Source organism: Coregonus clupeaformis, chromosome 13 (genome assembly GCF_020615455.1).
Source record: "Coregonus clupeaformis isolate EN_2021a chromosome 13, ASM2061545v1, whole genome shotgun sequence".
NCBI classification, from domain to species: Eukaryota; Metazoa; Chordata; class Actinopteri; order Salmoniformes; family Salmonidae; genus Coregonus; species Coregonus clupeaformis.
Genome location: NC_059204.1, coordinates 36503795 through 36520436, shown reverse-complemented (window position 1 = coordinate 36520436; position 16642 = coordinate 36503795). Strand labels below are relative to the sequence as shown.

The window sequence follows — 16642 nt, the reverse complement described above, 5'->3', positions numbered from 1 at the left end:
CCTGTGCCAGCTCCTCGCACCAAACCAGTGGTGCCTGTCGCCAGCCCGGTACGCCCCGTACCTGCTTCCCGCACCAAACCAGTGGTGCGTCTATCCAGTCCGGTACGGCCCGTACCTGCTCCTCGCACCAAACCAGTGGTGCGTGTCGCCAGTCCGGTACGCCCCGTACCTGCTCCCCGCACCAAACCAGTGGTGCGCGTAGCCAGTCTGGTACGGCCCGTACCTGCTCCCCACACCAAACCAGTGGTGCGTGTATCCAGTCCAGTACGGCCCGTACCTAGTCTCCGCACCAAACCAGTGGTGCGCGTATCCAGTCCAGTACGGCCCGTACCTGCTCCCCGCACCAAACCAGTAGTGCGTGTCGCCAGCCCGGTACGCCCCGTACCTGCTCCCCGAACCAGTGGTGCGCGTATCCAGTCCAGTACGGCCCGTACCTGCTCCCCGCACCAAACCAGTGGTGCGTGTCGCCAGCCCGGTACGCCCCGTATCTACTCCCCGCACCAAACCAGTGGTGCGTGTATCCAGTCCGGTACGGCCCGTGCGTGTCTCCAGTCCGGCACGACCCGTGCCTGCTCCTCGCACCAAACCAGTGGTGCGTGTCTCCAGTCCGGCACGACCCGTGCCTGCTCCTCCGGAGCCGCCTCCGAGGCTGAATGCCCACCCGGACCCTCCCCTAATGAGTCAGGTTGGTGCGGCCGGAGTACGCACCTTTGGGGGGGGTACTGTCACGCCCTGATCTAGAGAACTCTTGTTGGTTGGGTCAGGGTGTGAGTTTCTGTTGAGATCTATGTTACTGTATTTCTATGTTGTAGATCTAGGTTGATATTTCTATGTTTGGCCGGGTGTGATTCCCAATCAGAGGCAGCTGTCGCTCGTTGTCTCTGATTGGGGATCATACTTAGGTAGCCTGGTTGCCTACCTTAGTTGTGGGATCTTGTTTGTGTTCCTGTTAGGCTTGTTGTGTGTATAGCCCATAGGACTTCACGTTTTGTTATTTTGTCAAGTGTTTATTCGTATTATTAAAGATGTACGCATATCACGCTGCACCTTGGTCTGACCCGTCTCTCAACGATCGTGACAACTATTCATCAACAGCTCTCCTGCATTCACTAACGACACAAATGAATACACCTGCCTAATGACACACATCTGTGAAGCCAATTTAACAAATACTTGTAGTACCTTAAAATGGGGGGACCATGTACAAAAGGTGCTGTCATTTCTAAACGGTTCATCCGATATGTATGAAAATACCCTCAAATTAAAGCTGACAGTCTGCACTTCACCCTCATTGTCAGTGTATCCTTTCAAACTCAAAGTGCTAGAGTACAGAACCAAAATAACAAAATAATGGTCACTGTCCAATGAATTATGGAGCTCACTGTAAATGATCATTTAAAAATCTTAGAGTTAGCTATTAAAGACTACCAGAACCCACTGGATTCTCCAATTACATTGACTGAACTACAGGACAAAATACAAACCCTTCAACCCAAAAAGGCCTGTGGTGTTGATGGTATCCTAAAGGAAATGATAGAATATACAGACCACAAATTCCAATTGGCTGTACTTAAAAACTCTTTAACATCATCCTCAGCTCCGGCATCTTCCTCAATATTTGGAACCAAGGACTGATCACCCCAATCCACAAAAGTAGACATTTGACCCCAATAAATACAGTGGGATATGCATCAACAGCAACCTTGGGAAAATCATCTGCATTATCATTAACAGCAGACTCGTACATTTCCTCAGTGAAAACAATGTTCTGAGCAAATGTCAAATAGTTTTTTTAACCAAATTACCGTACGACAGACCACGTATTCACCCTGCACACCCTAATTGACAAACAAACAAACCAAAACAAAGGCAAAGTCTTCTCATGCTATGTTGATTTCAAAAAGCTTTTTACTCAATTCGGCGTGAGGGTCTGCTATACAAATTGATGGAAAGCGGTGTTGGGGGAAAAACATACATTATAAAATCCATGTACACAAACAAGTGTGTGGTTAAAATGGGCAAAAAACACATTTCTTTCCACAGGGTTGTGGGGTGAGACAGGGATGCAGCTTGAGCCCCACCCTTTTCAACGAATTGGCGAGGGCACTAGAACAATCTTCAGCACCCGACCTCACCCTACTAGAATCTGAAGTCTAATGTCTACTGATGTTCTGCTGCTACTGTCCCCAACCAAGGAGGGCCTACAGCATCACGTAGATCTTCTGGACAGATTCTGTCAGACCTGGGCCCTGAAAGTAAATCTCAGGACCACAAAAATAATGGTGTTCCAAAAAAGGTCCAGTTGCCAGGACCACAAATACAAATTCCATCTAGAGCACACAAAAAACGATATCTAAACATCAGCACCACAGGTAACTTCCACAAAGCTGTGAACGATCTGAGAGACAAGGCAAGAAGGGCCTTCTACGCCATCAAAAGGAACAAAATTCGATCTGGCTAAAAACAAAGCCATCACCTACAGAGAGATTAACCTAGAGAAGAGTCCCCTAAACAAGCTGGTCCGGGGGCTCTGTTCACAAACACAAACAGAGCCCCAGAACAGCAACACAATTAGACCCAACCAAATCATGAGAAAACAAAAAGACAATTACTTGACACATTGGAAAGAATTAACAAAAAAACTGAGCAAGCTATAATGCTATTTGGCCCTAAACAGAGAGTACACAGTGGCAGAATACCTGACCACTGTGACTGACCCAAAATTAAGGAAAGCTTTGACTATGTACAGACTCAGAGAGCATAGCCTTGCTATTGAGAGAGGCCGCCGTAGGCAGACCTGGTTCTCAAGAGAAGACAGGCTATGTGCACACTGCCCACAAAATGAGGTGGAAACTGAGCTGTACTTCCTAACCTCCTGCTAAATGTATGACCATATTAGAGACAGATATTTATTTTAGATTACACAGACCAACAAAGAACTTCAAAATAAATCAAATGTTGATAAACTCCCATATCTATTGGGTGAAATACCACAGTGTGCCATTACAGCAGCAAGATTTGTGACCTGTTGCCACAAGAAAGGGGCAACCAGTGAAGAACAAACATCAATGTAAATACAACCCATATTTATGTTTATTTATTTTCCCTTTTGTACTTGAACTATTTGCACATTGTTACAACACTGTACATAACCATAATATTACATTTGAAATGTCTCTATTTCTTTGAAACTTTTGTGAGTGTAATGTTTAATATCCACTTTTGTTTATTATATATTTCACTTGCTTTGGCAATGTAAACATATGTTTCCCATGCCAACAGAGCCCATTGAATTGAATTGAATTAAATTGAGTGAGAAGTGGGAAGGGGGAGGGGTGTGTGTGTGTTGAGACTGAGCGCTGCAAGCAGACAGCTGAGCCACTAGAGGAGACAGAGCAAATGTGCACGTCGTGACATCTTTTGACCAGTTGTAAGTAGGCTATTTAGATTGTCATTATGGAGACACCTATTTCCAACCCTTTTTCCATAAAACATATTAACGCGCTAGAACTGATGCGTATAAAGAAATAACGGCGACAACAGGAAAACGACTTTAGGCGCTCTAGAGCGTATTATATAAATTTGCTCCGTGGTGGTTTAAACTGCCTTCTAATGTCGACTGCTTATGGAAACCATATGAAGCGAAGGGTTTTTAAGCATGCTCCGTTCTTGGGTCTCGAGCGCAGCGTCATAATACCCATAAAACCTAGCGGTCAAACGGAAATGGTGTTTCGTGTAGGCTTACCCTGGCGTGACATTTTGATAACCATGTAAATCTCTTTCGGACAAGGTGACTTTTACCAATATATTCGTCTCTATTTACTCATAGATTTGAAAATGCTAATTAGCATCAAAGTAGACATCATGCAAGACTACAAATCCCTGCAAGCTCCTGCACGTCATCTCTAGCTGACACCTATGCTAACAGGCATTGTGTCAATTTAAAACTTGCACATGACAGGTCACAGACATTTTGCCAATTTATTAATGACTAAATTGAGCTAACAGAAATGTTTATGCCTATGTAGGCTACTGTAGCCTACCATTTTATACAATAAATATGTTGAAATGACAATATCACTGCAGTCATTGCAAATCAATTTGTGCCACTTCTGTAGTCTACCTGGAGCTGTCAAACGGATTTCATCAGTGGTGGAAAAAGTACCCATTGTCATACTTGAGTAGAAGTAAAGATACCTTAATAGAAAATGACTCAAGTAAAAGTGAAAGTCACCCAGTAAAATACTACTTGAGTAAAAGTTTGGTTTTAAATATACTTAAGTATCAAAAGTAAAAGTATAAATAATTTCAAATTATTTTTATTAAGCAAACATTACGGCACCTTTTTATTTTTTACATTTATGGGCTATCTCCATCACTCAGACATCATTTACAAATGAAGCGTGTATGTTTAGTGAGTCCGCCAGATCAGAGGCTGTAGGGATAACCAGGGATGTTCTACTGATAAGTGCATGAATTGGACCATTTTCCTGTCCTGCTAAGCATTTAAAATGTAACGAGTAATTTTGTGTGTCGGGGAAAGTACATACTTCACTACATACATAAAAGTACAAGTTGTCAAAAATATAAATGGTGAAGTACAGATACAGTGCATTCAGAAGGTATCCAGACCCCTTGAATTTTTCCACATTTTGTTACGTTACAGCCTTATTCTAAAATTGATTAAATACATGTTTTTCCTCATCAATCTACACACAATACCCCATAATGACAAAGCAAAAACAGGTTTTTAGACATTTTTGCAAATATATTAAAAATAAAAAACTGAAATACCTTATTTACATAAGTATTCAGACCCTTTGCTATGAGACTCGAAATTGAGCTCAGGTGCATCCTGTTTCCATTGATCATCCTTGAGATGTTTTTATAACTTGATTGGAGTCCACCTGTGGTAAATTCAATTGATTGGACAGGATTTGGAAAGGCACACACCTGTCTATATAAGGTCCCTCAGTTGACAGTGTGTGTTAGAGCAAAAAACAAGCCAAGAGGTTGAAGGAATTGTCCGTAGAGCTCCGAGACAGGATTGTGTCGAGGCACAGATCTGGGGAAGGGTACCAAAACATATCTGCAGCATTGAAGGTCCCCAAGAACACAGTGGCTTCCATCATTCTTAAATGGAAGAAGTTTGGAACCACCAAGACTCTTCCTAGAGCTGCCCGCCTGGCCAAACTGAGCAATCGAGGGAAAAGGGCCTTGGTCAGGGAGGTGACCAAGAACCCGATGGTCACTCTGACAGAGCTCCAGAGTTCCTCTGTGGAGATGGGAGAACCTTCCAGAAGGACAACCATCTCTGCAGCACTCCACCAATCAGGCCTTTATGGTAGAGTGGCCAGTAAAAGTAAAAGGCACATGACAGCCCGCCTAAAGACTCTCAGACCATGAGAAACAAGATAATCTGGTCTGATGAAACCAAGATGTAACTCTTTGGCCTGAATGCCAAGTGTCACGTCTGGAGGAAACCTGGCACCATCCCTACGGTGAAGCATGGTGGTGGCAGCATCATGCTGTGGGGATGTTTTTCAGCAGCAGGGACTGGGAGACTACTCAGGATCGAGGGAAAGATGAACGGAGCAAAGTGCAGAGATCCTTGATGAAAATCTGCTCCAGAGCACTCAGGACCTCAGACTGGGGCAAAGGTTCACCTTCCAACAGGACAACGACCCTAAGCACACAGCCAAGACAACGCAGGAGTGGCTTCAGGACAAGTCTCTGAATGTCCTTGAGTCGCCCAGCCAGAGCCCGGACTTGAACCCGATCGAACATCTCTGGAGAAACCTGAAAATAGCTGTGCAGCGACACTCCCCATCCAACCTGACAGAGCTTGAGAGGATCTGCAGAGAAGAATGGGAGAAACTCCCCAAATACAGGTGTGCCAAGCTTGTAGCGTCATAACCAAGAAGACTCTGTAATTGATGAAGGGGGAAAAACAATTTAATCAATTTTAGAATAAGGCTGTAATGTAACAAAATGTGGAAAACGTCAAGGGGTCTGAATACTTTCCGAATGCACTGTACCCTCCAAAAAACAACTTAAGTACTTTACACCACTTAATCATTTAATTGATAGGCTATATTATAACTTCAGTTTATTGTTGTTGTAGCCTTGTGTTATTATGCAATTATTAACGTTTAGTTATTGAAATTGGAAGTTATCAGTTCTATCTACATTTTTTTAATATTTTTTTTATAGAATGCAGGTAACAGTCAGTCAGATTAGGCTACAGGTAAAGAAAACACTGGCTGTTGTTGACAAGCATAAACCTAGTCAGTTCATATCCATATTATTAATATTTGATTCAGTGATTGAAATTATGACCCCATTCCAGCAGGCTATTGGGCAACGGAAGCACTTCTTACCTCGAAATCGCCTCGCTATTCATGTTGAATAAATTAGTCTGTCAATTTGAACTAAGCAAGCTGCTAAATCATTCATCTTATATCTTGCCTAGGCTACTGTAGGCTATCTGACATGAGATGTAGGCCTATCAGGCGCTATAGGCTACCTGCATCTAGCTAACCAAACCATAGCAAAGTTGAATTACAATCATAAACCCAGATTTTTGTCAGTAGGCCTAGCCTATGCCTATGTCAATCTCGCAGATAGGCCATTTATAACGGTTTGTAGTCTTAACATCTGGCACATAATAATGGCACAATTGCCAGAAAATAGTCTTACATTTGTTTTTTGAAGTTTAATAAGGGCAAATTATATTTTCTCTTGCGACATATTCAAATTCCTTTATTAGTCACATCAGCTCCCAAGAATGATTATTTTGATGGAAAACCGAATTCTCCTTCTTAGGTCGTTAGAAGTTAAGTCGATATCCCTTCTTATTTCACTCGATAATGTTATTGAAAAAAGTTTTATTGGCTAAATGTGGCAACTCCTCTCTTGCTGCGAAATAAACATTTAGGATAGATTTCAAGGCCTTGTGGGCGGGTTTTGAGTAGTCATTGGGCTAGAAATTTAGCTAGACCTGGCAACTATGGCAAACCAGACGGGGTTGGCTTAGATTGTTGACATGTAAACTATATTTCGTTTCCAATGTTTATTAAAAACATAAATACATTTGCACAATGAGCACTTGTTGTCTCTCAAATACTTTGTTACAGTTGTTGTTTAGCTAGTTAGCGAATTTGAGCCATATTAGCATTGACATGAAATCAGTCAAAACACCTAAAAACAAGACATGTTATAAAGAACAAGATGAAACGAGCCACTTTGTCACGAACAGAAGAGGACCCAAGAGCGCAAGTTCAAATTCAGAGTTCTTTATTCAAGGTTACAGGCGGGAAGAGGAGTCCCAGGGGTGTCAGGGGTCTTTCAGGGTCCTCCTGTGGGTACCTGTGCTCCGGGGGTCACCAAATGTCCGGGGGTGTCCAGTCCAAGTGCTTAGTGTGTGTGTTCCCCAGTGATGGAGCGGCGTATCGGGCTGAGGGTGGTGAAACGTCTGGGCACGCTCATCTGGTGGTCGGAGACCTGGGGGAACACACACACACAACAGCAATATGAATGGCAGGCAGAAGTACAGATCAGGGCTGGGCAAATATCGTGGTGAGAGACAGAAGGCAGAAACGAGTTACCGGAGGGGCTGAAGATCGGAGAGTAGTCGAGGTCCAGAAGGCAGGTTGGGATAGACGGGGCAGTAGAACAAGGAGGCAGTCAAGAAAGGATCGGTATCACAAACAGGAGTCAGAGCGCAGACAGGCAGGTTACTGGTCCGGGTTTGAAGACGATCTGACAGGGCTTGGCTGAAAACCAGGGCTTGATATACTGGGAGAGGTAGTGGGGAAATGCAGTTCAGCTGGCAGAGTAATTAGAACAGAGTGAGGCAAGGTGAGGATGGTGAGTGGGAAATGCAGTGCAGCTGGCCAGGTAACAAGAGCAGAGCAGGGCAGGTGGAGCTAGTTAGGCTGAGTAGAGAGAGGGAGGTGAGCAGAGTGGAAGATAATTGAATGCAATTAATGTTGCTACCAGGGAGAGAGAGTGCTCATGACAGGACCCCCCTCCAAGGGACGGCCCCAGAAGTCCCAAGAACAACATCATGCCGGGAGGGTGGAGGGGAGCAGGCGGCGGGTCAGAACTCCTCCGAGCGGTCCGAGTGAATCTCCTCATCCTCAGAAGGAGCTGGAGGGTCACGGTCGGGAGACAGGACAGGCACTGAGACAGGAGCAGGGCGGGCCGGACGGCTAGGAACCCCTCTTGGACGGCCCCTACGGATTGCAGGCTGATCAGGATGTAGTCGGTGGAAGTCAGTGATAAGGGTCCGGTCCACTATCCTCCTGGCCGGGATCCAGGTCCTCTCCTCTGGACCATATCCCTCCCAATCAACGAGGTACTGGAGACCCCTACCCCTTCGCCTAGAGCGGAGCAGCCGCCGGACGGTGAAGACAGGACCGCCATCTACGAGGCGCGGAGGAGGTGGCGCCGGAGCTGCAGGGACCAGGGGACTTTCATGGACCGGCTTGACCTTGGAGACGTGGAAGGTGGGGTGGACCCGCATGGAAGCGGGCAACTGAAGTCGGACCGCCGTTGGACTGATGACTTTCTGCACAGGAAAAGGACCAATGAAGCGAGGGGCCAGCTTTCGTGATACAACCCGCAGCGGCAGATCCCGGGCAGACAGCCAGACCTTCTGACCAACCCGGTAAGTAGGTGCTGGGGTCCTCCGTCGGTTGGCACCGACGGGCGTAGCTGGTTCCAGACTTCAGGAGCACAGTGCGAGCCTGGGCCCAAGTGCGGCGGCAGCGGCGGGCATACGCAAGAGCAGACGGACAGGTGGCATCCGCCTCCTGGCTGGCAAACAGTGGAGGTTGATACCCGTAGACACACTGAAAGGGGGAGAGCCCGGTGGAGGAACTGGTGAGTGAATTATGGGCATATTCCACCCAGAGCAGGTGTTGAGCCCAGGCCCGGGGATTTTGGGAAGCCACACACCTCAGTGCCTTCTCCAGCTCCTGGTTCATGCGTTCAGTCTGGCCGTTTGACTGCGGGTGGAATCCAGACGATAGGCTGGCGGTGGCCCCAAGGAGATGACAGAACTCCTTCCAAAAGGTTGCTGAGAATTGCGGGCCCCGGTCTGACACTATATCCTGGGGTAGGCCATGGATACGAAACACATGTTCCAGGACCACCTGGGAGGTCTCTTTAGCAGAGGGTAGTTTGGGAAGGGGCACGAAGTGGGTCATCTTACTAAAGCGGTCAACAATGGTAAGGATGACTGTGTGTCCGTCAGAGGGCGGAAGGCCCGTAACAAAGTCCAGTGAAACGTGGGACCAGGGCCTCTTGGGTATGAGTAGGGGTTGCAGCAACCCAGCAGGAGGCTGGTTGGGAGTCTTGTTTCGGTTACAAGTGGGACAAGCTCGGATGAATTCTCGGACATCCCGTCTCATCCCCCGCCACCAGAACCGCTGGCGGACCAGATGAAGGGTGCGAGTGATGCCGGGATGACAGGCCAGACGGGATTCGTGCCCCCACTGAATCACAGGTGACCTGAGATTTGCTGGAACAAACAGACGGTTGGGGGCGCTGGTGCTTGGACCTGGCTGGTCCCGAAGAGCCTCCATGACCTGCTTCTCGATCTCCCAGGTGAGGGCCGCTACGACCAAGTGGCTGGGAAGAATGGGAGCTGTCATGGCGGTGGTCTCGTCCTTCTGAAACATCCGGGAAAGAGCATCAGGTTTGATGTTGCGAGATCCCGGGCGGTAGGAGAGCGTGAAATTGAAGCGCGTAAAGAACAGAGACCACCGCTGTTGACGGGAGTTCAGCCTCCTGGCTGTTTGGATATACTCCAGGTTCTTGTGGTCTGTCCACACTACGAATGGTTCCTTTGACCCCTCTAACCAGTGCCGCCATTCTTCAAGGGCGAGCTTGACAGCCAACAGCTCGCGGTTCCCAATGTCGTAGTTGCATTCGGCAGGGGTTAGCCGACGGGAGTAGAAGGCACAGGGGTGCATCTTGCCATCCTCAGCTGCTCTTTGAGAAAGCACTGCACCCACTCCCACGTCCGAAGCATCTACCTCCACCACAAACTGCCTTGCTGCATCTGGCATCTGGAGGATGGGAGCAGAAGTGAAACATGTCTTGAGGATATTGAAGGCCTTATCAGCAGCTGATGTCCATTGGTACGGTTGTTTAGTGCTGGTTAGCGCCGTGAGGGGTGCAGCCACTGTGCTATAGTTTCTGATGAATCTCCTATAAAAGTTGGCAAAGCCCAGGAACTGTTGCAACTTCTTCCGAGACTCAGGAACTGGCCAGGAAGTGACAGCCGACACCTTCGTGAGATCCATCTGAATGCTGCCCTCGGTCACCACATACCCCAGGAATGAAACGGTCTTGGCATGGAACTCGCACTTCTCTGCCTTCACGAAAAGAGAGTTCTCCAGCAGGCGGCGCAGGACCAACCGGACGTGGTGCGTGTGTTCTGACAGAGTCTTTGAGAATATTAAAATATCGTCAAGGTACACAAATACGAACGTATTTAGCATGTCCCTGAGGATATCATTCACTAGGGCTTGAAAAACTGCTGGGGCATTGGTGAGGCCGAAGGGCATGACGAGATATTCATAGTGGCCGGTTGGTGTGTTGAACGCTGTCTTCCATTCGTCTCCCTCCCTCATCCGCACCAGATGGTAGGCATTGCGAAGGTCCAGCTTAGTGAATACAGTGGCTCCCTGCAGCAGTTCGAAGGCAGACGAAAGTAAGGGCAGTGGGTAGCGATTCTTAACCGTGATGTCGTTCAGACCCCGGTAATCTATGCATGGACGAAGAGAACCGTCCTTCTTGCCGACAAAGAAGAATCCCGCTCCTGCGAGGGGAAGACGACGGTCTAATTATCCCGGAGGCAAGAGAGTCATTAATGTAGTCCTCCATGGCCTTTCTTTCCGGGGCTGACAGTGAATACAGACGACCCTTGGGAGGTGCTGTGCCAGGCAGGAGATCAATCGCGCAGTCATAGGGTCTGTGTGGGGGTAGAGATGTCGCCTTGGATTTGTTGAACACCTCTTTCAGGCTGTGGTAACAGGCCGGAACATTGGATATGTCGGAGGTAGCGCTAGATCCTTCCCGGTGAACGGGCAGGGTGGCCCCCCTTAAACAGGTCTGGTGACAACTCCTTCCCCACTCACGGACTGTTCCTGTCTCCCAGTCGATGTGGGGGGTTGTGCTGACGGAGCCACGGGTATCCAAGAATGAGTGGTTGGCCAGGTGAGTGTAGGAGGTGAAACTGGATGGACTCCTGGTGGTTTCCTGACAGCAGGATTGTCACAGGGGCGGAGATATGAGTGACAGTGCCAAGATGATGCCCATCCAGGGCTCGTGCAGGAATGGGTTGTGTCAGTTGATGATGGTTCACGCCCAGTTGCTGTGCAAGCTCAGGGTCCATGATGTTTGCTTCGGCTCCGGAATCCACAAGGGCGGCCAATGTATGAGTCTTGTCAGAAAGCTGAAGGCGGAGATGAAGCAGGGTCTTTCGGATGGAGGGAGACTGAAGGCTTGTTGAGCTCACCCGGATCTCCCCTACACCTGGTGAGCTGCGGCTTTTGCCGGACAAGTAGCGACACGGTGATTCTCGCCACCACAGTAGAGGCAAAGGTTGGAGCTTAGACGGCGCCGACGCTCCTCGGGAGTCAGAGAGGCACGGCCAATCTCCATGGGCTCAGGCTGATTGAGTTGGCTATGGGACTTGACAGGCAGGGGCTGGACAGAAGCGGTATCGACCCGAGTACGGATGGCAGGTTGACTGAGACGGCCCTTCTCCCTCCTCCGGGTCTGTATACGGCGGTCAATGCGAACGGCAAGGTCAATGGCGGCATCAAGCGTTGAGGGCGGGTCATGGGAAACAAGCTCGTCCTTGATATAGTCCGCCAGGCTATGGAGGAAGGCTTGCACCAGTGCCTCTGGGTTAAACGAGCTTTGACTGGCCAGGGTACGAAAGTCAATGGAGAAGTCTGCCACTGTCCGATTGCCCTGACGGATGGTGAGCAGAGCTTGTGACGCTTCGGCTGTTGGCGAGCCTAGGTCAAAGACCTTTAACATCTCCTCCTCAAAGGCACTGAAGGAGGCACAGGCTGGGGTTTGCCGGTCGAATTCCGCCGTTCCCCCACAACCGAGCTCGACCGGTGAGATGTGTGATGACATACCCCACCTTGGCTCCCTCTGTTGAGAAAGTCCTGGGCTGTAGTGCAAACTGGATTCGGCAGCTGCTCAAGAATGGTCTTACTTGCTTCTGGTTGCCATCAAAACGTTCCGGGTTCCCAATCCTTGGTTCAGGAGCGTGGGGATCTGGTGGCAGCACTGCCGGGCCTGCAGCATTGGGACCTCCAGCGGAGGGATGAAGGAGTATCGGTGGTACAGGAACAAAAGGACCAGGGGGGGTGCAGGTGGAGTAGCCGGGCTTGAGAGTAGTTGCAGGGCTTGGGCTAGCTGTTGTTGCTGCAGTTGGAACTGTTGTTGCTGCTGGTTGAATAGCTGGAGAAGGGAAGCGATGTCGCCAGCCATCCGATTTATGTCTCCCTCAGAGCGTTCCAGTCGCTGTAGGGCAGTCCTCTCTGGCTCTTCCTCCATCGTGGTCAGGGGAGTGCGCTGGGTCCATGATGGTCAGATCGTTCTGTCACGAACAGAAGAGGACCCAAGAGCGCAAGTTCAAATTCAGAGTTCTTTATTCAAGGTTACAGGCGGGAAGAGGAGTCCCAGGGGTGTCAGGGGGTCTTTCAGGGTCCTCCTGTGGGTACCTGTGCTCCGGGGGTCACCAAATGTCCGGGGTGTCCAGTCCAAGTGCTTAGTGTGTGTGTTCCCCAGTGATGGAGCGGCGTATCGGGCTGAGGGTGGTGAAACGTCTGGGCACGCTCATCTGGTGGTCGGAGACCTGGGGGAACACACACACACAACAGCAATATGAATGGCAGGCAGAAGTACAGATCAGGGCTGGGCAAATATCGTGGTGAGAGACAGAAGGCAGAAACGAGTTACCGGAGGGGCTGAAGATCGGAGAGTAGTCGAGGTCCAGAAGGCAGGTTGGGATAGACGGGGCAGTAGAACAAGGAGGCAGTCAAGAAAGGATCGGTATCACAAACAGGAGTCAGAGCGCAGACAGGCAGGTTACTGGTCCGGGTTTGAAGACGATCTGACAGGGCTTGGCTGAAAACCAGGGCTTGATATACTGGGAGAGGTAGTGGGGAAATGCAGTTCAGCTGGCAGAGTAATTAGAACAGAGTGAGGCAAGGTGAGGATGGTGAGTGGGAAATGCAGTGCAGCTGGCCAGGTAACAAGAGCAGAGCAGGGCAGGTGGAGCTAGTTAGGCTGAGTAGAGAGAGGGAGGTGAGCAGAGTGGAAGATAATTGAATGCAATTAATGTTGCTACCAGGGAGAGAGAGTGCTCATGACACACTTACAATTCCCCACATGGCCGTTTCTTGTCATTCTTGCTAGCAATCTGGCCACCCAGAATCACAATAGCTGACTTCTGCCCAATGGAAGCTCGCACATCATGACGTTGTCAGCTAAGCCGTCTATAGGCTTACAATTTGTCAAGCACAAATGACTATCTCACAATTTCAACCATAGTTTGTTAATGAGTATAAAAATATTTAATTGATGGTTAAAGTAATTGACCCATTGTCAAATGCACCGTTAAATAATTTAACAATTTAAAGTTATTGAGGTGAATCGTTTGTGAACCCGTTTTTGCCAATGGGCCTGGGCATCATTTTTACATTATTATTATTTATTTTTTTACATTTTAGTCATTTAGCAGACGCTCTTATCCAGAGCGACTTACAGTTAGTGAGTGCATACATTTATTTTATTTTTCATACTGGCCCCCCGTGGGAATCGAACCCACAACCCTACCAACTACCAACTGAGCTACATCCCTGCCGGCCATTCCCTCCCCTGGACGAAGCAGGGCCAATTGTGCGCCGCCCCATGTGGCAACTCCTCTCTTGCTGCGAAAGAAACATTTAGGATAGATTTCAAGATCTGGCATCAGACTCCAGATCTTTATTGCAGAGTTATGTCAATGAGGTGGTCGGTTTTCAATTGGCTTACGGTTATCACATGGTTTTTGCAGGCTGAAAAATTGTGCGTTTGGATGCTATCGGAAACTTTTAAGATTTGTAACAAGCATTCATTGTTACACCCCTGTAATTACAGACTGCAATTACCACCAGTTACATTTTGTTATTACAGTGCAACTATGAATTCTTACAATTAATTACAATACTTGTTACAATGTAATTACTAGGGGTGTAACGATTCGTTTTAACAACGATTCGATTTGTATCACGATTCGTGGTTGTCGATACGATTCAAGGACGATATTGGTTCATTTAGAACGATACGATACGAAACGATTCAGTGACTTGAAATCGATTCAGTAACCTTTTAGCCAAAAATTCAACCAGTGTGACTGAAATAAATACCTGGATACTGGACAGTGCAGGTGAAGTTTCCTAGATTCCTGTTTCTTGTAAGGACCGCAATGGTGGCTTGATAATTTCTCGCTCGTCGGCTTCTCCTCTGTCATCCGCCATGCTATGTTTTGTTGTCTTTGCGCCTTTGCGCTGCTGCTGGCGCGGGGCGATGACGTCACGGATAGGCAGACTGAATCGAGTAATGTTTAAAGCCTTTATCATTAAAAGTGCTAAGAAAAAACATCCATATAAAGTCTGACGTGCTTAAATCCAATGGGTTATTTCCTAGTATCGATACAATCGATTTATTACATTTTAAAACGATGTTAGATTGATATATGTTGTCCAAAAGGCCAACTCGCCGAGCACAGATCGATATAGTTGGATCATAGGAATATAAATCGATACATCGATGTAGTAGATGGATCGTTACACCCCTAGTAATTACATATGTAATTACACTATAATAAGGACCCCTTAAAATGAAGTGTTACCAGAATTTCCATAATATTGTGGGCAGGCTAACTGTGGCGCTACACACAAACTACTACCATAATTCAGTTAAATCATTCCTGAAAAAATGTTTTAGATCATTCTCTTTTGCGTTACTTGTTTACTTTCATATTTGTCTCATTATTTTGAGATGCAAAGGGAAACGGCAAGCCAAGCTGTTGAGCAGAGCACTTATAGCCAGAAGAAGAAAGAAAAGGACTTGAATTTAGCACAGGCCAGTGGATCTGTGGATCTCCCAGCATGAGATACGACAGCCAGCTGAACTGTGTAGCTGCTGCATAACTGGGCTCAGAGGGAATAGCAGGCGACAGCAGCCTGAGGGGGTGGGCTGCACAGGGGCTTGTACAAATGATTTATACACCAGATGACTGATAGGGGGGCACTGTGTTGAAGCCACCGTGCCTCTATTTTGGCACTCCCCCACCGTTATAAAAAACCCGGTGGCTTCAAAGCCTCTCAATGGCCAATACATAGCATCAGCAATCCAGTGTTTTTATACATCATTGTCTTGTACTCACAGTTCTCTGCCGCTGTTGTTCTTTGATCCTTTTCCTCAGTCTGAAGAACTCTCTGTGCTGCCGTGAAACAAAGTTTACTGCTGCATACTCCAGCAGTGCAGCGAACACAAAAAGAAGACACACAGCCATCCAGATATCGATGGCCTTCACATAAGACACCTACACAACCCAAAAAATAAATGAATACAGTTTAGAATCACAACTTCAACATGCAGGTAAACAACACGGTGATGGTGCTCTTAGTACAGGAACGTTCCCACCACTGAAATATTGTGTGATGATTAGATATTAAGTATAGAACTGGTAACTGGCAGTTTCTGAATTAAAGTATATTTTTTAATACATTTGTATTGACTATGTTGGTTGTCCAGACAGAACACCTGAGCAGAATAAAATATGACCTTAGGCAGGGATGCCCTGGACCCAGAGCTTTGGGTTGTCATGGTGAGCACTGTGGTGATACCAAGGCCCACTCTAGCCGGGGCGGCGTCCATGTTGATCCAGAAGGAGACCCAGGAGAGGATGACTGTTAGCAGGCTGGGGATGTACATCTGGATCAGGTAGTAGCCCATCTGTCTCTCCAGGTGGAACTTTACCTCGATGCAGGCAAATTTACCTGCCAGCATGCCAGATGGTTGGAGATGAAGACATTTTCATTAAGCAAAGTGTGGCAATAACATACCATTGAGAGTCCAGAATCTACCTGTGTTGTAGTGCTTGGTGCAGTAGCCCAAGTCTTTCTCCTCTTTCAACACAAACTGAGGAAGCATCAGGTCATCTGCCACCTGGACAGGACCAATGTCCAGCCACTGGAAACACAGGTCATTCATGGTGTAGCCAACTAGAGCACAGAGGAGAAGAAGGGTTTATTTGATTCATGGTAAAGCCAGCGACAGAGGGAGTTTATTTATAAAGTTGTCAACAGCAAAAGCCTGTCTAGTCAATTGTAGAGAATGGGGAAAAAGAGGCACCAGGGAGTGAAACTAGCCGAGTGCAAAGAATAGATAAAAAGAGGGAAAAGAAAACTCACAGCTTTCCAGCTGCATAGAGCACGTCTGAATGTCCATGGGGAAATTCATCAGATCCATGGGGCAGGACAGGATCAGAGTTAACCTGGCTCACAGAACCAGAAGCACATAGTGAGAAGATGAATAGAAGACAGGTATGAGGAGCTTT

The 16642-nt window shown here is 47.6% G+C and overlaps 1 protein-coding gene across 2 annotated transcripts in view; it reads right to left on the bottom strand.

Annotated features, from left to right (window-relative positions):
• The window catches only part of LOC121579918 (glycine receptor subunit alpha-4), a 38890-nt gene that overhangs the window by 17869 nt on the left and 4379 nt on the right, over positions 1-16642 (bottom strand). For both annotated transcript variants that reach the window (XM_041894910.2, XM_041894912.2), the window contains exons 5-8: positions 16497-16579; positions 16170-16307; positions 15868-16082; positions 15467-15625 (exon numbers count right to left, since the gene is read on the bottom strand). In XM_041894910.2, coding sequence (XP_041750844.1) covers positions 15467-15625; positions 15868-16082; positions 16170-16307; positions 16497-16579 — 595 coding nt within the window. The remainder of the gene's footprint in view (positions 1-15466; positions 15626-15867; positions 16083-16169; positions 16308-16496; positions 16580-16642) is intronic.